The 23,952-nt window shown below is 41.6% G+C and overlaps 2 protein-coding genes across 4 annotated transcripts in view; both read right to left on the bottom strand.

Moving 5' to 3' along the window:
- Positions 1–8,448, bottom strand: part of map2k6 (mitogen-activated protein kinase kinase 6) — a 38,439-nt gene extending 29,991 nt beyond the window's left edge. For 2 of the 3 annotated variants that reach the window (XM_040014241.1, XM_040014239.1), the window contains exon 1: positions 8,060–8,342. In XM_040014241.1, coding sequence (XP_039870175.1) covers positions 8,060–8,150 — 91 coding nt within the window. In that variant the 5' untranslated portion in view covers positions 8,151–8,342. The other variant, XM_040014240.1, reaches the window with a different exon arrangement.
- Positions 8,449–11,137: 2,689 nt separating this feature from the next.
- LOC120723010 (BTB/POZ domain-containing protein 17) lies at positions 11,138–15,305 on the bottom strand. The gene is made up of 2 exons (XM_040014238.1): positions 14,893–15,305; positions 11,138–12,775 (listed from the first exon to the last, which is right to left on the bottom strand). Exons 1-2 carry the CDS (start codon positions 15,243–15,245, stop codon positions 11,701–11,703), a joined length of 1,428 nt encoding a protein of 475 aa, XP_039870172.1. The 5' UTR covers positions 15,246–15,305; the 3' UTR covers positions 11,138–11,700.
- Positions 15,306–23,952: the final 8,647 nt, after the last annotated feature.

Below are 23,952 nucleotides of genomic sequence, written 5' to 3'. Positions count from 1 at the left end.
GTCACAAGTTTAGATAAAAACCATTTAAAGCTTCTCTTAGACGACTGGAAAGAAAAGCGAGTGGACTTCAAGTCTGTTGAGGACTTTTCACCTCTCATCCAGAAGCTTCTTTGTCCCTTTAATGGGCCGTTGACCCACTATCGATCATGTGCCCCATCACACAAGTCAAGGTGTGAAAAACGGTGTGAGTCATTATCAGCCAAGATTTCAGGTGAAACCATTGTGAGACCTTGCCTCACCCCATCATGTGACCTATTGAGATCAACTGAGGCAAGATGTGAGCGGGCGTTAAGGCGCCTGGGAAGGATCTCAAAACTGGATCGTAGGTGGATTGTATGAGAGGTGAAGCATCTTTAAGAAACTTAAATTAGTTCAGTCGCTTTTCTTTCCAAGCGCATTAGATTACCATGACCTGGATGATTGGCATCTTCCTAGTGCTATTTTTTAATTTGTTGCTCAACAAGTTGGAGAATATTTTCACGTGAACAACTACAGATGACATGAATTCAACGTATATCAAAAAAATAGATAAATTACTGACGTAGTTGGGAACCAACATCCTGGACAATCCAGGGGCAAAACCAACCAATGTGCATGTGGATAGATATTCAGTGATTAATTACTGGGCTATTTTTCAAACCAGTAATGACAAACGTATAAGCAAGCATTCAAAATAGCCAAAAAAAATAAATAAATCACAATTTCTCGAAGTGCTTGCTTTTTTCCACCTTCAAATTCAGTCTAGGGACTAAAATATTACGTAAAACACAGCCCCTCCCTTGAGATACTGTCTAAAAATGTAAATAACATGAGGTTTGAATCCTTTTACTGATCTACAGCCCAGCTTTTTTTTTTTTAATCAAGCACTTTTCAGAGTCAAAGTCAAAGCAGCTACATTTTTACAGCAATTCCAAAGTGACTCAAGTCTGACAGGCTACATGACAAATACAGCTATTTTAATAATGTACCCACCAGCGGGGAAGAGTGTTGACTGCCTCTTGTACTCATGATGGTCAACAAATAGGTCTTCACCTCCAGAACACTTAAAAAGACTGAGTCACCGATGCGGCATGAACTATAATTTCTGCATCCATACAGTTAATATGGGAGACCGTGTCCTTGCATTAAGCGTCCTTGTAAGATAAACCGAAATTAACATCTTTGACCTGTTTTAGATTACATATGGCTGTTTGTGTTGCTCCTGCAACTGACCAATCACAATGTTTTGATGTTAAAGCTTTGAAAATTGAGGGAAAATACTAAAATAGGACATGTAACGTGTTGAGATAAAGAGAAGCCACATAAAGAGAAGACCATGGGGGGTCAAATAAATGACAAACTCGGGGAGTAAATCTGAAGATATTCATTGCTGTCAGTTTTTGGTTAGGTTTTGCCACATTAACTATGGATTAAAATACTTTTCAGGTTGGCCTTTCTTTGTAGCCGACACACCGGTAGACACATTTCTGCCACGTGCATCTTTATCACTCCCAAGGTGCCAAGCTGTGACAGAATGAAAACCTGATTAGACAGTTACATTGATGGCCCTGGAGCCATCAATAACAATATGAAAATATCACACTTTGCCCTGTGATGCCAAGGAAATGTATTCGTCCATCCCAAGTCAAAATTCGATCCACGGCCGGAGCCAGAACATGTGGAATGAACAGGCAAACAACTTTGATGGAATTGGTTACATTTAGTTACTCATCAATTCAAAAAAGAAAAGAAAAACAAGGATCAAAGGCAGAGGACATGAGAGTCCGTTCATTGTCTTTACATCCAATCGCACACACACACACACACACACACACACACACACACACACACACACGTGCACAAATTAGAGAAAAAGAAAAGTTAAATGTACATTTAAAACAGTACTGTAAAGGGCAGTCCATTACAATTATAAACACACCGAGCCACAACAAAATCAAGGCTAAACAACCCATTTTAAACCGCGTCATTAAAATTGCAGCCATCTGCACGAAGTACTCTCATTGAGAAATCTAGCTGTTACAGTGCACGGTGGACAAAACATAAGAGACATCAATGAACTGACACTGGGACAGTTCAGGGGTCAGTAGCTGAAGGTTGAGACTGTTCTCAGTAAAATATGATGATTTGATGATTAAACATGCAAAAAGAACCAAACGAGCAAAGGAGAAACATGTTATAACTGTGATTACCTAAATGTTCTGTTAAATCCAGCCACCAAAAAAAATGTATTTTCTTTCCGTATGTGCACAAACATGTAACCAAACATAACCCGGCTGAAATTGTCCTTTTTGTCCGTCCACTGCCGAGGTGCTAACTGCAACCGGTGATGGGTTGTTTTATTCAACACAAGTGCTTAAAAAAATAAATGGATAAAAGCTGTTGACTGCTGGGTAATGTCAGCATGAAGAGTACCTTCAGACTGAACTCGTACAATTTATACAGGTTTTAAATTCTAGGCAGAGAAAATAGCTGCCAGTAAAACCACTTTTCTACATTGTCGTCTAAATGAGGAGTGAAATGCTGGAGAATAATTAAATTGTCTTCAGGCAGACGTTCGGCATTCAAATCCAGACAGTCACACATCGCCCCACTGAAGGGGCGAAAGGATGATTTCAAATGCATGGTGCTCAGTGTTTTATGGAGCTGGCATGTAAGCAGGAGGACTGATCATCAATCTTCATATATTTTTCAGGCAATTCTAAATTTAGCAGCACAGACAGAAGAGCTGCAGGTTGGAGTCAAAAAGCCCACGGGTAAACATGCAGCAATTACAAGGAGTACATTAACATCTGCATCCATCTGCACTCAGTTTATTTGCCTTCACTATCTTACAGTGCAGAGCTGTGTAATGAGATCCTCGCCCTCATTCTCATCTCGCCTCAGCAAGAAAATCTCAAATCCTGCTTCCATTGAGACATTTTCTGCACAGCACACACACTCTGGAATATCTCATTATTCTCTACACAACAGGGCTGGAATAAAAAGGAATGATTTGTTGTCTGGATCCAGTGGATCATCTGAACAATGCTCTGAACAACTCTACTGTAACTGCAAGAGGGGGGAGAAAGCCACTACAGAACTGGAAGCAGACCAACAATCAGTCCGTCGAAACAGCAAATTTAGTATCCGCGCAGCTGAAAACGCAGCCTCCATTTGCATGACAAACGGGACGTTTGTGCAAGGGGTGCGAGGGCCGGCCGGGGCTGCAGGCGGGACACGAGCTGGGAGGGCCGTCACTGTGCACAGTGCACAGCAGTCAGGGTAAAAACCTTGTTGGGCAACATTCAAGTAGAAGCAGCAGCAAGACTTTTAGCCACGTCAAAACAGAAGGAGAGGCAGCTCAAACCTCATCACATTCTCTTCTTCAGTCACACTTCTGTCAACGTTAGTTTTTCTTAAAACATTTGACTGACCAACATTTAAGAACACGAGTCGTTTCTCTTGGGGAGATGAAACATTTGAATATTTACCTCCCCTAATCATTTGAATCCAGTCTAGAATGCATATGTGAGCAATTTCTGAGCCCCTCCCAGGCAATAATTACAGCTGAAATTACCTCCTGTTTTCCTGTGAAGCTGCCGCTCTCGCTGTAATTTAAATCCCATCCGGAGCCACGTCCTTACATTTCACAGTAAATCTTTCAGTGTTTAGAGAGAGGGGAGACATTTGCTGTGGTAATGTGGGCTCCAGGTAGGCCTTAATGTTCTCTTCAAGTCTCATTTTAGGCCTGTATTTGTTATTCATTAAAAGCATAGAGGAACATACATTGCATATGAGTGTAGTTCACATATTACTAATGGAAACTAAAGAGAAATGGTTACATAGTTACCTTGATGATACACATCAGTATGTACAAATGAATAACACTGACTCCGGTTCACTTCTGGGGTTCCACAAGGTTCAGCACTGGGCCCTTTTAACTCTTCATATTGTACACAGATGGCATGTGTTAAAATTCACTTTATTTTCTGCTGACACTAACTTATGTTGCTCTGGTAAAAGGTCTGGAACAGCTGCGGAATAAAGTGGAAAGGGAACTGAAAGTTTTAAAGAAACAGTGTGGCATTACTAAAATGTATCAACCCAACACATGGAATAGGGCTGTGCCATATCAAACCATGCACAATAACACTGGTATAATATTTAGCTTGAGTTGAACTCGTATGACAGGAAGAACAAGCTGTGAATGGAAACTACTGAACACCTGAAGTTATATGGGAGGTCAAAAAGCAACCGGTTAAAAAACTCGGCCCAAGATACAACATCTCAGGTGGAAAGTATAAAAAATTTCAATTTTATTATCTGGCAATACTGTGCAGTTCCAGAGTTACTTTAGTAAGCAGTTGCTTTCTACTTTTACTTAAAATGTCCAGAGAAAACACTACCCAGGGTAGGGCTGTGCGATATGACCAAAATCTCATATCCTGATATAAAACATCCCGATAACGATATAAATCACAAAGATTTAACATTTTCTGTAAATTCTGTGAATCTCAGGCAGCTCGACTTGCGTGAAGTGTTTCCAGCTGTGCGTCGTGTACCTGGAGTCGAGTGTTTTAACCGATGCATTAAATGATGCATTTTTAGACATAAGTTGTAACGGCCGCCGTTTTCTTTGTGAGTATTTATTACACGGCGTGCTGCGGGGAAAAGCCTGTTCTAACGATTGAGTCTAAGGTTTACTTTTTAGCACCTGACGGCTCTTTTTTGCTTCTTATCTGTAAATACTCTGCATCTTTCACGTGATTCAGGGTTTTTTTTGAAAAGTCGCAACAGGATCTTGAGCTTTATTGTGAAAGGTTTATGTGGAAAATAAACAAGCGGACACGCAATGGTTTTACCGTCGTTGTTGCTAACGACAACGCATAAAAACAGGCGCTTGTCCGTCTGTAGTGTGGTTATATTAAATATAAGAGAAAGAGAGAACTTTAAGAAATGAATATAGCCACTACAGTGACCATCAAAACGATGAAAAAATATTGCCGTAAACAGTTTATTTTGCGACACCACGAAACAAACGATAGCGTAAAATGAAACGATAGATGTTTTTATATCGTCATCCGATATATATCGTTATATCGAACAGCCCTAACCCAGGGTACTTTGCTCTACTTTTTCTGCTGCTGGCACATTGGGTAGTTTATCATACTGATGTGTCTGCTGTGACGACCCCTTAAAAAAAAAAAAAAATAAGGGAGCAGCTGAAAGTTGCTTTATCATCAATGACAGTCGCTGGTTGAAACTTCCCTTTAACTTAGTTTGCACTAATAACTGTTGGTTCCTGTGCACTTCAGTTACCTCTATATCGTCATAAATGGCATTACTACAAATTTTCTTGAAATATCACAACATAAATTATGAGGCTATTGATAGCAAGTAATATGTAATGTAATGTAACCAATAAACGCAACATTGTGATGAATAATGATGAAATATAGTTCATGAAAATAGACTTTTTGGGTGTGATAACCAACCATAAATTATGTTGCAAAGCGTACACATTTACTTCATAGATATTTTTCAATGATTTCTTGCATGCGTGCATATGCACTCCTGCAACAAACAGAATATAAACCCACGAGAAAACGCTGGATTCTCCTGTTTACATAGCAGGTCAGAAAATTCAATAAGCACCTCTGAACTCTATTCAGTTCTGTATTTGAGCAGTATTTTGTCTGTTCGAGTCAAAATATTTGTTGGCTCCAACATCTCTGGTATGAGAATTTCACTAGAAATCAGAGCCGTAACAATTATGAAAACCCAAAGATAACCAGCGTACTATGATGTGCGACAAAGTAAATTATAAAAAAAAAAATTTTCAAAGGTCTACATAATTGCTATAGTTGACTTATTACTGCTCTATATTACCCTAGTGTACAAAGCTGCAATAAACAAAATGTGTTCTAGGTAAAAGGCCTTTAGGAGTCCTTTTATTTCATATTAAAATGTATTTTTTCTCATCCTGATGTATTCATGTCTGAACAGATTTTTACCATAGTAGTTGGTGGAGCTATTTTTAACTCTTTTATACACAGCTCTGTAATTTCATCGGTCTATAAAAGATCACATTTTGTAATCTGTTTTAATCTAATCACATATGTGACACAGCATGTAAAAAGCCAAGAAGAACATGAAGAAGAAAGAGCCGCACTTTCCAACATTTCCAAAATCTGTTTTCTTAACTTCACTTTCTGCAAATATCTCTCAGAATTTTGTCTGAAAATGTAGCTTAAGGAACAGCTTTTGATGCATAAAATGCAAATACACAGCGCACCTCTGCAGCATGAGGTGAAAATACTCGCTCAGCGCAACCATAGATACACACACACACACACACACACACACACCTGGGGGCGCGACCTGGCCAGCCAGCCAGCAAAATGTGCCCCCGTTAACAATGCTGCCAACTTTTCCGTCTTTAGCCTGTGGCGATAACGCTGTGTGCTCTGTGATCAGTCGAAGGGTTCTTGCAAACCTCAGTGGAGTTTTTAATCAGAAATTTAATCATTTACAAATGTACTACGAGAGCGTATTTATCTATTAGTATTGATACTAATCCACAGAAAGTCAGAGAAACAACACATCTTTTTAATTTGTTTTGTTTTTTGTTTGAATTTCATTTAAATGATCGGTCTGAGGCTAGTTTTTACTGTTTTTACTAAAGGAGAAATATTTGTCAGGTCCAAGATGTCAGAAGCTTTGAGCAGATGTTATAATGACTTGTCATCGTGCAGACATCAGCAAATATATTCACCTACTGAGAAAAGCTGCAGAGCGATCACCCAATCATCTCTCAGCTGAAAGGTGACCAAGTGGATGTCATTTTAAATCAAAGACGAGATCTTAACTGGGCCTACATCCACTTTTCGTGCGACTGCACATGTGCAGTTTTCTGCTTCTACCGACGTCAATGGATGACAACAGAAACCGACTTCTGCTCTCAGGAAAGTCCCAAACCAACTCATTCATCTACAAAACATAAATAAAACGTGTTGCATTATTCACCACGTGATAAGCTGGCTGCAACAAGACAATTCCTCCGTGTGGGTGGACACTCAACTGGAGCAGATAAACAGGATCTGACCATTAGGGGGGCTCTTGCTCTCTCCTACCTGTTCACCTCCTGTGCAGCCTCTCAGTGCGTGCATGTGTGCGTGTGTTAGAGAGAGAGAGAATGCTGCATGTTGTGCAACAAACCAGCCTCACTTTGCACTTCTTGGAAATCACGGTGAGGGGAGAGAAAAAAGGCCCGAGCTGCTCTCACTGCAGCTGTTTGGCTCTTCCACTGCAAGCTCCATTCACTGATGATCTTAAAGAGGCTGCAGGGGGGAAGCTGAGCACAGCTCCTCCTCCACCTCCTGCTGCTGCAGGGTGGTAAAGTTGGGTCAAAAGTGTGACAGGCATGCAGAGGGGGGAAAGCTGCACATCGGCGGACACCCAGGGGTTTGACACATATCCAGTTGCTGGACAGAAGCAGCAGCTGACACACTTTGCAAAGCCCAGAGAGTGCGCCCTGTTCCTGAACCCTCCACCTTAAAGCTCGCGGGTCGCTTTGCCATCAGTTTGTTGTATTTTCTCTCCTCACGACCTGAAATAAATTTGCAGCCTACAAACACACAAACTTGTCCACTGACAGCTGCAGGTTGTCACGTCATGCCACCCCCCACCACCCCCTCCCCTATGCACCAAACCACATATTTAGAGCCCTGCACGCGACAAGGCTTTCATGATTTACCCCGAAAAGCGTGCACGCGCCACGCGTCAACTCGTGCAGAGTTTCTAATAAAGACCGTCTATCTCGTGACTATTAAGGCGCCCCGTGCTCTACATCCCTGCCTGTGCGCTGCTAATAGCGCCAGTACGAGTGAGTCCACACAGCATCGTCTTACCAGGAACTGTGCAAAGGGGAAGATCTCAAACAGGAAATGCAACTGACCCTTCTTAGCCGTCTAACTTTAAAATGCACCGGCCGTTCTCGACCTGCAGCGGTGCACGTTGCAGCTCGTGCAGCCGTGATTGCATATCGCTAGTTTTGCACACATCGGTTTCATATTCTTACCTCCCTTCGACTGAGACATTTCCCCTTTGCTTTGATGAGGGGGAGGGGAAGCACAAAAGACTTTGCCTTCTTTCTCACTCCCTCCCTCCATCGCCCTCGCACTGGAGCTTCAGCGGCTCGCTTTCTGCAACAAAGATGCAAAAACACAAGCCTCGATCTTCATGCACTTGGAGCCTTTTCGCGTCCGAAGCGTGCGCGTCCGTGCGCAGGGCGCCGGGACGGATGCACGGCCGTCGGGAAATCAGGTAATTCTGCAAATGCACTGCAAAGAATTCTCCGCAGCACTTACATGATGGGCCAAGGCTGGCAGCTGAAAGCTCCTAACTTGGATCAGTGTGAGCCCCTGCGAGAGAACGTTCTTCCTGCTTGGGCCGCGGAGGCTTGTGGGAAATGTAGTGAGCGCTGCGGCGTTTTATTTTCGAAACCGCAAAGACGCTGAAGTTTGTAACGTATCCTAAAAAAGAGTGGGTGTGGGTTTCGTCTGTGCACACACCCGGGAAACACTGACTGTTATATTCATTTCTGGTGGGTTTTGTACATTTTCAGCATCGATTTCATGATGCAATAGTTTGTAAAACACATAAAAAAAATCTTGCACCAGCTAAGAAATCTGCACATTCTGTAATAAATTCAATCTGTATTCGTTCAAAAGTCACTCTCAGCTTCTTTTCTTATTATTCTATATTATTCTTAGAGATATTAGAGAGTGAACCCCTAAGGGAGCTCTTGGTAACAGCAAGGAGGAAGAACTCCCTTTTAACAGGAAGAGACTTCCATTAGATTCAGACTCATGCAGGGGCCATACGCTGTGACCTTTGTGAGGTTTTTGCTTAACAATATAAAGCCACTTCAGGTAACCGTTGTTGTGATTTGCCACTTAATAAATAAAACTGAATTGACTGGAGACAAATTAGAAAAGCAAGGCTGAAAGAGTTTAGACGTGTGCTGAGGAGGGATCGTGGATACAATGGACAAAGGATTTTAAAGATGAAGCTGCCAGGAAAAGAATGAGGATCACGGATGTAGTGAAGGAGGACATTCTGAGGGTTGGGGACAGGGTGGGATGGAGGCAGCAGATCCACTGTGGCGACCCCAATAGGGAACATCCGAAGGAAGAATTATGATTGAAATTGGTTCAATGTTTTTTAAATTAGCTGATTAAATCATACCACGGCTCAAAGTCAGCACAGAGAGAGCAAAAACAGTCTGTGGGAGAAAGGTGAGTGTGGCAGGTCAGTAAGGTTTAAACCCGTGGCGCTCAGGGATTACTCGAGCCTGCACTGATTTCTTTATTTGAGACTGAGCAAGTTTAATATGAGCAACGAGCAAAGTACAAAAGTTCAAGCACTGATTATGCAGCAGAATTATTGCTGCATTATTATTACTGTTCCTTTTTATTTCTGTGCAGCTTTCTGCTGTTGAGCTCTGTGCATCACTTTATTATTTATAGAATTATCATCTGAAGAGTCAGCAGTGATGTCAGTGCAGTGAAAAGTAAAAAAATATAAATTTGCATAAAAGGAAACTTGATCAAATGAATCGCAGGTGTTTTAAACACTCTGTTCAGGTGTCTGCATCTATACAAAGAATCCAGACAGAAAACGCTGTGAACCGTAGAGCAATAATATCACGTTAATAAGACGTTACAGGGGCTGCGAGGTACAAAACACAACAATATTTCAGAAATCACAACAACACTTGACTTTACAGAAAAGTTCATGATGTTTTTTCCGTTTCAGAAGATGAAACCAAGACCTCGGTGCCGAGCTCATGTCACTTCTTCTTTCTGTTGTCTCAGCATGTTTTTGTTAGTAAGTTTGAAAGAGGAGGATGGAATCGACGTGATCTGTTTTCTGAATTTTTGCCTTACACCTGAGAATCACAGTAGAAGTTAAACAAAGAAATATATCAGGATTATCCTACAGTACATGTTAATGAAGCCATAATAATACATCCATGTGATAAAAACAAAAAAAACTTTTATTTGCATGTAATAAAGCAGTTTTGTGGTTTTAATAAGAAAAAATATCATAATAATTTTTCATTTTTCTTATTTATTTTAAGTCTATTAGATTTGGAGGGGATGTTACGCGTTGTGTCCATCTAAGGCAAGCATTTTTTTTTGGTCTGCTTAAATGAAGCAGTTGCAATATCAAATCAAAATTTATTTCTATAGCACATAATAATACAACAAAGTTGACCAAAGTGCTTCACAGTCGGTCAGAGCAAAAGGATAAGACAGAATAAAAAGAAACAGTTAAAAGGAGGGCAGGAAACAATATGACAATTGTTTGAAACAAAAACTAGCCTCGAAATAACAAACTAGTTTGAATCAAAAGCCAGACTAATACAATTTAAAAGACTGGATCGACTCAGAGGAACAAATATAAGGAGTCTGGGAGCTACGACAGCAAAGTCCCGATCACCTCTGGACTTCAAACGAGACCTCGGTTGCGTCAGGAGTTTGATTGGAAGATCTAAGTGACTTATTAGGGAGTTCGTTTATTAGGAAGGAGTTTGCATAGATAGCTGGGAGCCAAATGATTTAAAATTTTAAACGTAAGCAAAAGAATATGTTGCTTCTTCTTACTTACATGTTTTTTTTTTCTATATCTGACAAATAAATTTGATAAAGTAAAAAAAAAAAACAATTGATAAACTGACATTTGCCAGAAAATAATTTTTTGCATGTGGTGACAAAACATAAGCCGGATGACAATCAGGACAATATTCGGTTTAGTTTTTAAAACTTAGGAAACAATCTTTATTACCAGGCGACACTGATTAATGCAGCAGTGGATGTAAGTAACAGCATCGATCACATTAATGGATTCGCTAACGAGGTGCTGCGACATCGGTGAGAAGGAGTACAGGTTGGGTTTCTAAATAAGTTATAACATACAAGTAGAAGAAAAATGTTTAAAAAAATCAATTTACTTTCCAGTAAGCACTGAATTAACAATTTACTGATTTAAAAAATTGAGCCATCTACAATTTTTCAACCATATTTTACAACAACACAAAATATAATCAAAAAAACAAAAACAGCTAACAGCAAACATTAACATCAGGGTATAATTTAATCAGCAAAGCTTTAGATCAGTGCACACCGGGCAGTGAATATCAGCTGTGACCCCTTTATGTGTAAACGGGGTATAATAGCACCAATAACAAATCAGTGTATGACAAAGGAACAACCTCAAGAATAAAGGACGAAGCTGGTGATGTTCTGCATTTTCCTGAGTGCCAATAAATCCCATAAAAAGACCAAAATTATTAGTGTGTTAGCCCATACGTCACTTTAAACTTTAATATCCAAGGTTTTTATGGTGCAGTAATTTTCTCAGATAGTTGGATGCTGTGTTTTTATTAAATACTCTTCAGCCTGGATGAAATGGTGCATTTCTTGGGGACTAATTTCAGTGGCAGATTAATTTCTGTTTGGTCCTCTAGTGAGTTTTTTTTTTCAGCACTTGGACAAGACGAATAAAGACTATCACCATCTTTCCATTATGATTTTACCCTCACAAAATGCTCTCAGGCAGTCCTGAATCAGGATCTTTGTTTTTTATTTGCTCAGTGACTCCAGTGACTCAGGTCCACGTCTCCATGATGGGATATGAGTGAGGGTTGGAGTGAGGTTAATTCTTGGTGCTTATGAGGGTTTGGTACAGTGGCTTCACAACAATATGGAGGAACAGGGAGCTGTCCATGAGATATTCAGACGTCCGGCGGTACAGGTCAGCTTCGGCCAAGAAATCGCCGTTTTCCTCTGTGCTCTGGTGGAAGTTGTAGACGTGCTTCACCACCACCTTCCCCTGCTGCTGAGCCATCACCAGCACCGTCTTCTGGAAGCTCACTCCAGCAAAGTCGGTGCTGGACGTGGCAGGCGTGATGATGATGCGAGGACGCCCGCCTTCTACGCGAGTCGGCTGCATGGCGCCCGTCTCGGTGTACATGGGCCTCATGCTCAGGGGCAACCAGCGTGGGGAGAACAGGACGTTCCAAGTCACGCGTTTGTTGGCGTCATGGTTGCTGGGCCCCAGCTGGGTCTGGAAACTCATGCTGCGGTCGTCCCGTGTCGGGTTGTTGATGATCCAGGGGGACCCCCACACTGGGGACAGGTAGTTCCTGGGCACAAAGAGGCTGCAGTTCACGTCAAAGTATTTGGCCATCTGCAGCGGCGAGGCCGAGTGAAACTGGTAGGACATGTAGAGCAGGTCGCGCACCGACTCCTGATAGCGAGCCAGGATTGTGGACTGGGTTTGTAGGAGGAAAAGCTCCCGTGGGGGGATCATGGCGTAGCGCACAGCTCTCAAAGCGTTCTCAGCCGTCAAACCGTCCGGATCGTTCTGGATAATCCACGCCTCCAGGGCTGAGAAGAGCTCCATCTCACTCTGCAGGATGAGGTCTGAACGCTGCAGCAGGGACATAAGCAGCTGGCTGCTGATGGTCACCCACTCGCCGCTCTGCAGCAGAGACGACAGGTTCCAGGCCATGTACTGAAGACAACTGTCCCTCAGAGTCACATCCCCGGCCTGCAGGGCGTACTCGTACCAGCCTGCCACGTGGCCTGACGGGGTGTCCCTGGCCAGATTCTGGGTCATGTACTGGGTGATGCCCTGCTGGAGACTCAGCACCTGATACTTAGTGGCCAGCTTGTGTAGAGGAGTGGCCTGGTCCAGACGCAGAGAAAGCTCCCCACAGTACAGATACCTGCACAGAGAAGAGAAGCTGACTCTATGACCACTGCTGGGTGTATTTTAGACATTCTTAGAGTCATGCTAAAGCTGGAAAAGCTGCATTTTCATAGCAGACATCTTAACTCTTAGCATCCACTGCCATTAAGTCTAGAGTTAGGTTTAGGTTTAGGGTTTTGACTATGATACCTTTCAAATTAGGTATCATAGAAAAATTAAGTTAATACAATAATTATAACATTGCACTTTTTCTGTTAATGCGGTTGCAGGTAACTGGGACCATTATTTACAAAATTACCAACTGTACACATCAAAGGAGCTGAGGGTAACTTTCCCAAAGATTAGTATATCAAAACCTAGGCCGCATCCTTCGGAGGACCCGGCCTTTGCGGTCTACGTGGGCCGGGTCCTTCAAAGACCGATAACGCCGGAAGTGCGAGGCTGTGAAATGGGAGGGTCTAGCCTTCAGATTAGCGTCACCGCTGTCTCAGTGGTGTTTAATAAACTCAGCTGTCTGCTCCTTGCCATCTAAAATATAGCAGGACACTGGCGTAAATTCTCAACCATCTCACACTTCTGTTTAATCAGTTTTCTGTTTGGCGTTTATTCAGCTGTGTGAAACCCACGGAGGATTAATAAAGTTTATTTAATGTAATCTAATCTGATCATTTTAATCTCAGCCAAACCGATTTACTCAGGAACAAATAAAACACCGAAGAAAGCCAACCAATAACATTTTGAAGTTATATAAATGACTTATATATCATGTTCAACATGAGTAGCGACAGACCCGCGGGGGGGAGGGGCACTGTTCCCACCGGCTCTAGTGACCCTTGATTCTTCGGATAGCTATCGATCTGATGGGTAACAGACGTCTCCGAAAACATCAGAGCACTTATGCAAATATGTGATGTCTTGATAAACGAGCAGATGTTTCAAGTTTACACAGCTGCATTTTCGTCTGAACATATTTTAAAAGTTTATTTGTGACCCAGAAAGTGTAATTAGAGTAATAATAAAACTAAGTAGCTGCCGTCATTGTTGGAAACTGGAATTGGCTGGGCCGCGCTATCAATTCTGGGATAGGTTGGGCCACGAAGGATAAGCCCGACCCATCGTTCAAATTCGGGGGAATGAAGGACGCATTTTTCGGCCGCGTTTGGAGCAGCCTTCGAATTGGGACAGCCTTCATCGCCTGGCAGTGAGGTAATCGGTCTACAAATGCAGCCTCCAAAGGATGCGGCCTATGTTTTGGGACACAGCTTGAATCTTTTATATACAGTCTCTGCTTTAAAGTATGACAGAACAGGAGTATTAGCAAACTAACTGGTTAATGATAGCAAAAAATAATAATAAATCCCAATTTAGGTTAACACAGAGAAATGTTAGCCTTCGTTTGTCCCCTTAAATCCATAATTTACTTAAAAATCCTTTTTCCTCACATACAAAATCTTGAATCATCAGGATTCGTAACATTTTAAAGACCTCATAGTGACCTCAGGTGACTCTAAACCTCTCTTGTTGCTCCAGCAGCTGGAAAGCATTCTTTGTTGATAATGACTGAGAATGAGAAAAAGTCAGAACAGTGGCCTCCTTTCATGATGATTTCCCCCTCACAGAGTGCTCTCACGTAGTCACGAATCCAGTTATTTTTGTTATTTATTAAATTTTCCTTAAAGAAAAAGCACTTGGATGAGCAGATTAATGATCCAAACATCAAACCAGAGGCAGTTAACAGAAAATACACCTTAAGTTAACATCAAAACGAAGTGGTTCTCTTTAGAACAAGAAGGTTTAATCGAAGCAGAATAAGAAAAATAAGCGTAATGTGTGTTTTGATTAATCTCATTAGCAGCTGAGATGAAAATAGATTTGCTTATTGATTGCTGTTGCAGGCTTCTCGGTGCTGCTACACTACAGCAGATGCTACTGAACAGCACAGCAGTTTCCTCATTAGTCAATTTGCTTTACATTGTACTCATTGATGGGCTCATATTTAGAGCTGCAGTTTCACACTTCCTCCCTCTAGAGGGTGTGCTAACTCAATCAAACTTAGTTGAAGTGACCCTGAAGGACAAAGGTGTATGTTCCCCTGATGCTGGGGGGAAGGGGCATCCTCTGTTCCCGCCTCACCTGATAAACTTGTCAAACACAGGGGCACAGTCGGAGCTCTCTCTCAGGACCAGCATGCTGCTGTTGCGGCTCAGCAGGATCTCCTCAAATACAGGACTCTGCAGGGAGAGCACCAGGGCGTGGGCCTGGATCACCTTCACCTCGTCCGCATTGGGTGTCTCCACCCGCAGCGACACGTCGCTTCCATTGCCCTGAATCAGGAGGGCCTCCAGACGCTGCACCAGGACCAAGGAATGGCTGATGGTGTCCCCGTTGCTGCCACCATCCTGGGCTCCTTCAGCTTTCGCCATGCCTGGGGTTTTTTTGAGAAAGCAGAAGGAGCTGGTGGATTTAAAGGATTGGATGCATTTCATAAATAAAACAAAGCTGCGTGTGAGTTATTTATTAGGGCAGATAGTGGGGTAGTATCATCCAAATCCATGCCATTGATCAGCCCAGCTGCGCTCGCTGTCTGGATAACGAAGGATTGTGGGTCATGTTTAATTAAAGCTTTGTCTCAGCTGAGGCGGTTGCGTCGCAGCGCACCCCCGCCACCCCTCCTTCCTCTGCTAGACCACAGAGTTACTGTAACTGCAGGGATGTGAGCCTCGATTCATATTCTCAAAGTATAGTTGCTCTTTCTGATTCATTATAAATATTTGACACTTTCTTCCCCACGCTGACACAAACAGAGCACGCTGTCAACTTCTGTCTGTCGGCTGTGATGTTCAAAGGAGTCTGAAGGAGAGGAGACCATCCTCAAAAGAGTCCAGATGATGAGAGAACCACAGCAAACAGAATTTTAAATAGTGTGTTTGGCTACATATTTGAAGATTCACTCAGTGAATACAGTCTCTCTGATTTTTGCACTTTCTTAGGCAGCTTACACAAAATATTTGGTCTGAATCATGTGTTTATCTTAAAAAAATGTCCCCCACATATATTTTGTTTTGTTCTCTGGACTTAGAAGCAGTTTACAGTAGTTTAAAACTGCTAAAAAAAATAAATACCAGTAAGCCTGAGTTTGAAAAATAAAAAACCTGCTATCACTGTGTCCCAGAAAAAAAGAAGAAGGTCAAGTCACTTTTTCTTTCATACAGCCGCCAAAATGTAAAAAGTGATCTCAGTGAAAACTATTTCCTGCTCCTTTCACAGTTTGGCTCTTTAAATGTACTTCTAGAAAACACATCCTCAGTACTCGTTTGCTCTCAATCAAAATCAAAATCTGTTTCCATGAGAATGAATTCAGTTCAATTTATAGAGACATTTACAGATAAATAAGGCAATATTACAGAAAGACAACCCAACGATCTTCTAAGAGCAAGAATTGACTTTTAACACAAAGAAACTGCCGCATGTCTCAAATGTTCTGTATTTGTGCTGAACGTACCTGCAGCAGAAGCGGCAGCCTCCATCTGAAGGCAGACAGCCAGAAACAGCATCCCAGCGTGGACGCGAGCAGCCTGTTTCACCATCTTTTCTCCTGACTGTCCTTTCCCGTCTATCCTGGAATTCTGCTTCCTGTTGTTCGGAGGATGATGGGGTCTGCGCCCGAATGACGGATAAGACTGGGGGTTCTCCTCACCACGTCCAGCCCACCACCACTACCAACACCATCGATTTGTGGGTGGAAGCAGGCCGGGGTTGTTTCCATGACTACCGCTTTGATCCTGACTTTCCTATCCTTGGGTATCAACGCTGGCTGGACATCATTGATCCAGCAGTGATGCTGCGGGGAACTAACAAAACTGAGGCTGGTGGGAGTAGAGCTGGGATGTTCAAAAAGAAGAAAAAACACAGTCATCTGATAATTTGTTAATCATCCAATCATCCAAGTTGTCAAGATGACATCAGTCTCTCTCCAGGCCACAGACAAAAACACAAAAACACCTCATATAATCTTAATTATTTATATTTACTTATATATAACAAAACAAAACAGTCCTGACCCTGAAGGTGTGCTGCAGTATCTGGCAACAAGATGTTGACAAGATGGGCCGTGGTGATCAGACGGCCATATTCCGTTGCCCAAGTGCCCATCTTTGGTGCCTTCAGCAGTGAACGGGGAGTCCGCATGGGAATGCTGGCTGGTCTGCGGCTGTGCAGTCCCATACATAACAAACTGCAATGCTCTGTGTTGTCTGAGACCTTTCTATCAGAACCAGCATGAATGTTCTGCAGTTTGAGCTGCAGCAGCTCCCCACGTGCATCTGTGAGTCTTGGCTGCTCATGACCCTGTTGCTGCATCACCACTGTTTTTTCCTTGGACCCTTTTTATAGATCCTGATGATTGCAAACCAGGAACACCCCACCACAGCTGCGTTTTTGGAGATGCTCTGTCGATCCATTACCGTTTGGCTCTGGTCAAAATCACCCAAATCCTTATGCTCAGCTTCGAAGATAAAATGTTCAGCATGTTAATAAAGAAAAAATGATCATATTTAAAATTGAAGGAATAAGTAATGATGTGGGTGTTTGTCTTGTTGGAATGGTGTGTAGATATGTTGATGGTTAGAAGAAGAAAATATCGAAGTCTGTGAGAGAGCTGTCAATTTTTTTTTTCTAATGGTTAAATTTTTATTTGTTAAGAAGTTCTGCTTTCAAAGAACATACCACACACAATCAGAGACATGGAGCCACAGACTGGGGGAAAAAGAGGCATCAGAAAACAGCACAGTATGTTACTAAGTGATGGAGCTGTGAAGGCAAGTTTCATTTATATGTGCAGCCAGTTTTATGGCAGCAGGTAACTTGGGATCTGGGAAACAGGCTAAGAAGGAGCTGCAAGAACAAAATTATTGATTTAGATGTCAGATTCAGGGCTTGTGAAGCTGCTGTGAATGCAAGTCTACTTGAAGAAGCAGAATTAGAGCACATTATTTTGCTTTTACTTACTGATGATTGTTTCAGGGCTTATTACAAACAACCTATATGTGAGAAGGCTGCGTAGGACGCATTACATTCATTTAGACTAAATTAAAGCATGATAATAAATTACATATGCCTGGCCCCGAGTGAAACTGAATCACTTAAGAACTCTTATTAGGAGTCCAAATGCAAACAGAGGCGTGGGAGACCTCTGGAGTGGGCTCACGGGACTGTTAGTGGTGCTGTCAAGCTTTAGTGGTGGACTAAATAGTCCTATTCAGTTACTGTAGTAATCCATTATGTCCAGAACGACTCAAATCCTTCATTTAAGACATGAAAGTCAATCAGTCCAGAAAATTACAAAATCCCACAGGGCCGCCGCTAACAGATCAGAGACCACATCAATGCTTCCTGTAGTTCAAGCAGCAGACACATCAGCTGCGAGGAGATTGAATCAGGCCTCTGTGACAGAACGGCTGCAAAGAAACCACTGTGGGGGGGGGAGGAGAAGGACAGAAACACAATACATAGACTTTAGAGCAGTGAAGTTCTGGTATTTTTGTATTTTTGTGTGTTTTTGGGGTGATTCAGAGAACATGATTGGATGGTATCTGCATGTGGAGGAAGAGCAGTGAGGGTGTTTGCAGCCCCCTGCAGACACACACAGTCTCATTTGGTGGAGATTAGCAGGGCAACAATGGGCCAAAAAACATCTGGAGGCTCTGTAACAGCTGTATCCCATAACCTGACCTCCAGAGTCAATCTAACCCCCCGGAGATGGTTTAAGATGGTGACTCCTATTATTAATATTTTACACAGGATAGCAGTAGGAAGTGCCCCGAAGGTGTTCTGGTTTGGTGGTGAGGATGTCTGACATTATGATGTTGAGTTTTTCAGTCTTTTTCATTATCAGTGTAGTTTTTTTTCCCCAAAAATGACCCCAAAATAAATTGCACAACACATTTTCAAGCAATACATTTAAAAAAAAAAAGGCAGAAGTAGCAAATATGATGTAAATTAAAAGACATATTTACAGGTTAATATTACATTTTTTTATTTTTTAGAATAAATCCTCCACTTTCAAAAACTTTACATTTTTTTGTAATTATTTCATGGTTCAGGCTTTAAATGAAAAATGAAACTTGACAGTGTTTAGTTATTTATCAAGTCAAATAAAGACCGGTGAACTGACATGTTTAAAGCGTAGCAGTTTTATCAGGGATATCCTCCCGCCTGCATTTACAAAAGTGTGTCAGTCTGTTCACCCCGTTCACCACATGTGCGTGACACAGAGACACAAGCAATTTATTCACAGCTCCAGGCTACGGCACGCTTCATCAGGACCGTGAGTAAGTTAAACCATCGATAACTGTCTCTAATTAATCTCCTCATAATCTCCTTTTAAATATGTATAAAAGCAAACTAAAACTCAGAGTCCACAGCCGATGTCTTGGCTGTTTATGTTTATCGTGTTTAGTGCAGTCGATTCTAAATGATGTGATCATGTGACTGTTCTTATCACGGTCTGACTCTGGATAGAAACGAGGTCTCTGTGTCTGGATGTTTGCCAGCAGGTCAGTCAGTGATAGTAGCCTTTTAGTGGCCTCGCCTTCCTGTAACATTATTTACTTAAATTATATCCAGTCACATTCATGGGAGCAAACATTTCCATCCTTTAGAAGATTTACAACCAGTCGGGCTGGTCGTCTGCCTCCAGGCTTCCAGGTATCTCTGATTTATGTCATAACATAATAAAGTGATAAAGATAAAATTTCCTCCTGTGATCCTCACAGCCTTCTTTTAATTCAGCAACATTTCTTTCCATAAATAATGCTTTCGTAAACAAGTACAACACCTTTTCATAAAGAGAGAATCAGACTAAACAGATACAAAGAGGGAAGCGAAAAACAATGTTAGAGGACCGTTCAACCTCATCAGCCAAAGCAACAGCAATATTAATGCAGAAAAAGGCTTTGACAAACTCTGGCGGTCCTTCCTGCTTGGATATTTAACTGCAAACCTACAGTCACCACATAGAACTGCTTGCCATTTTAGTACGTCAAAATTTCAGCATCAAAATCTATTTAGTTTAGAACACAAAATTAATTTCTACACTGATCGTCATGTGGGCCAAACAGACTCAAGTGCAGATTCAAAGAACTTGGAATAAAAGTCAAAGGGTTTATTTAGAGAACACCAGGCGTTAGATACAGTGTGCAGGGTAGAGGGCACCAAGGGTCCACGGGAAGGAGGGAAGGGTAATGCACGCTCGACTGCGATCACACACGCCATGCTCCTTCTCGCTCCACGCCACTCTGCCAAAACACTCACGCTCAGGAATCCAGGAAGGGAAACAAGGACAGGTCCAGGGTAATCTATATAGAGGAAACAGAGGATTAGATCAGCGCTAGAAAAGCACAAGAGATGAGAGAGTTGAATTAAGCCAGAGCTACACTAACGCAGGTTGCACAATGATCCAGCGATGAGAAGCAGTGAGCCACTGCCTTAAGTAGTGGCCATGAGAGTCAGGTTAGTGAGCGGCAGGTGAGGAAACGATCACAGGTGTGTGGGTGGAGCCAGAGGAGAGAGAGAGAAACATATGCCAACAGAGTGAGACACAGGGACCATGACACTGATAATATATTACTGTATCTAAAAGAACCCACAAACTACATAACAACAAAAATATCAGACTTTCTATAAACTGGTTTAAATCAATAATTCTTCCAATAACAGAGAAATCCTGGAATCCTGCACAGCAACAGCCACACTGCTCATTCCCAGCAGGCAACAGCAGGTACCGAGCTATAAATGTCTCGTCCAGACTGTCAGATTTAGTTCACCTAAACGTCACTCCAGGTATTTATACAGGTAGTCCCATTGCGACCCAATGTCTCATGTACAAGAGAGACTTATAAGAGAGAAAATGGGTCTGCAGGCACTTCATTTTTAATAATACTAGCTAACCAGATCATCAGATGGACTCATCTCAGTGAAGCCCCCAACTCTTGGATAGATTGTAACAGCGTCAGACTTCCAGACCTATCCTTTATCCTTCTTCTATTAAACTCCATTAAAGTGTTTCAAGAACCCGGTGATCTCCACCTTGACAGCTTGGTGGAAAACCCTTGAGATTGGAAACCTGTAGTCTTGCTTCAATTTCCAGATGATAAGCTCATGACAGCCTCTAATCTCATTCAAAGATTTGGATTGGGCAACAATCAAAGGTTTCCTACACTTCACAACCCTTCACCCTCTACAAACATCTACATTTGTAAAAGAGATCTCAAATCTTTAACAAGCAAACAAAACTCTCTCAAAACTGTACAGAGTAATTTCAGTCACAGAATCATTATCCATCTCCCAAAGGTCCTTTCAGCTGTCTTTGGAGCCTGATTTTTGGACATGGAAATTCACTCATTCAATGCAAAATCTTAATCACATAACACGGGTTGAATAATATGGGTTTCTCTGATTCTGACATTTGCACTCAATGTACTCAAAACACCACAGATGCATATTTCCATGCATTGTGGCTCTGCTCACCTTTGCAGCATTTTTGAGTTGAAATCCCTGAAAATATTTCCTCCTCATTTGTGCTTACTTGGTTGCATAACCTCGATTTATCTTCCAACAAAGCTGTTTAAATTCACACTCACTGCTCTAACCATCTACAAGAAAAAAAAAACTTGTTAACTAGAAAAATTAGCAAATGCTTAGTATTGATACCCTAATAATCTCCTAATTATTATATATAATTAATTATAATTATAATTATTAAAGAATCACAGCAAGTTAACTGGGTGAAATGAGATCTCTGTTTAACAAACGTACAAACTACAAATATTATTAATTGTCAATCATAGTAAAGACGTATAAGTGTTACTGTATAAGACGGTAACACTTACTGTAGTTACATGCTGCGTCCACTAGAGAGCAGACTGACTGCAGCCAACATTCAGGACTGCTGTGCGGGATCACTGCATGGAAACACCAGGGATGGAAAGGAGTGCAGCACTTTATCACTGTAGCAGATCATGTAGCTGCAGATCAGCTGGAGACTTTGAGTCTGAATAGAATAGAATAGAATAGAATAGAATAGAATAGGCCTTAATTGTCGTTGTACATGACATCATGGGTGCTCCACAACAACTGTGCAGGAATAAATAACAAACCGAAGAAATATATACAAACCAGAGGAATATGTATAAAACAGGACAAAGGCACACATTGGAGGACAAACTCCTTGGAAGTGCAAAAGAACTTGGTCTGAGTACAGAGACCATATGTGAGTGGACAGAGTGATGAGGGCCACTCAGACCATGGCTCAGACTGGTGTCATGGGTCCAGGTGACATCGGCAGAGATGCGGGTGCCCTGAAGGTGTTCTAGTTTGGTGGTGAGGATGTTTGGTATTATGATGCTGAATGCTGAGCTATAGTCCACGAAGAGCATCCTCATGTAGTGCTTCCTGTTCTCCAGATGGCTCAGTGCTCTATGAAGGGTGATGGTGATGGAGATGGCATCCTCCGTGGACCAATTTGCTCTGTAAACAAACTGGTGGGGCTCGGGTGAGGGGGGAAGAGAGGGTCTGATTTGCTGAGACACTATCTGCTCCAAACGCTTCAGACCTGAGGTCAGCCTGGTGAGGATCCCTGCCAGTTATAAATAACACTACAAATAAAGCCAAACCTAAAAGGATACAGATGCTTATGCATTGTGAAATTCTCACACAGCAGAAATTCAACAGGACCTCATCATAAGAACAGGAAGAACATAAATACTAACTGACGAAAAGTCAGGTAATCATATGCATCTATATTCATTCAAAGTTAATTATGGCCATGTGAAATTAAAAAGGGAAGAAAAAAGAAAGAGAAGTAGAAATAAAGCTGTCAGGGTGAAAAAAATAGTGAAAAAAGGTAAGAGGAAAAGATGCAAAGGTTTTAATCCCGTATCAACAGACTGTGATGGTGTCGGCTTTCTGTTTTGTGTATTTGATGAATATTCTTCCTTTGTGTTGTCATATCTTATGTCAGTTTCTCTTTGTGGTTTGGATCACAAACACTGCTCTGCTTTATTTTGGTTACTGGTATCGTCTGAGTCCTGTGTCCCCTTTTCAAACTAACAAGGACAAAACTATTAACTGTCATTATTGATTCCTTAACATTAAAGTGCAGCAGCTGCTTTAATTCTCATGCATAATTAATTAGAGGTTTTTTTTTACTGTTAAAAATCAATGAAATTATAATTATGTGTACTAATGATTAGTAATGTATATTTATGTTGTGTAATAAATTATTAAGATACACTAATTAAAGCTTTGACTGCTCTGTTACTCACACAGGGCGGTGACTTTATAATTTACTTTACATGTATGCACTGTAGCATAGCTGATAAGAGGCAGTTACTATTACAGTTTGATATTTACACACAGATTATGGATCCATTTACTTTCCCTCTGTGTCGAATATGCAGTTTAGTCAAAGTGAAATCAAAATCTGTCCGTTGTTGCTGATCTCAAAGCAACCTGTTCTACTTCCTGTGGCTCATAAAGGAAAGCAGGTCATCTACGTCTGAACGCCCAATATCCTCGGCCAAGACACGAACCCCAAGATGCTCTTCGATGCATCCATCAGCGTGTGAATGTCAAATAAAAAGCATAAAGTAATCTAAAAAAGAAAAAAACTGCTTGATATTGTTAGTTCATTTTTAATATGAGCATCCATCACTTAACAGCACAGAAAAGTGAGGCAGGTCCCCTATAAGATCATTTTTCTGCATAAAAGGTTAAAAATGTTTTTTAAATGGGTGCATTTGGGAGGTTTTAGTTTCTACTGAGTTAATAACGCAGCGTTAAGTGTTTTTAGTGTTTGTGTTTTGAACCTCCAAATACACTTATCATAACCTAACCAAGCTTTTTTTTTTTAAAGGAAAAGAAAGGAAAGGAAAAGATCTTCTTTAAAGGAAACTAGATGAAGAGCATTTTAATATTCCCACATTTTTTACAGCACGGTCAGAAACTGATTTATGATTCCAGGTCAGTGTGGCTGGATGGGGGACCCAGTTTTCCGTGGATGCAGGCATGTTTGAGAGGGCTGTAAAACATGTGATTTATAAAACCAAAAGCAGCGAGTTGTAAATTCATATTTACGGACATTAAGTCAGGGTCGTGTTTACATTTCTAAACTACCACAGATTTGGGACGAAAGGC

This window comes from Simochromis diagramma, unplaced genomic scaffold (assembly GCF_900408965.1).
Source record: "Simochromis diagramma unplaced genomic scaffold, fSimDia1.1 OVJJ01000669.1, whole genome shotgun sequence".
In the NCBI taxonomy this organism is placed as follows: Eukaryota; Metazoa; Chordata; class Actinopteri; order Cichliformes; family Cichlidae; genus Simochromis; species Simochromis diagramma.
This window is presented reverse-complemented; position numbering and strand designations above follow the sequence as displayed.

Bases quoted from the DNA above. Each gene is read 5' to 3' on its own strand.
- LOC120723010 (XM_040014238.1), bottom strand. From the start codon at position 15,245: ATGAAATGCATCCAATCCTTTAAATCCACCAGCTCCTTCTGCTTTCTC. The intron at 12,776-14,892 runs GTGAGGCGGGAA...TTCTCTGTGCAG, and splicing joins GTGTTTGACAAGTTTATCAG to GTATCTGTACTGTGGGGAGC.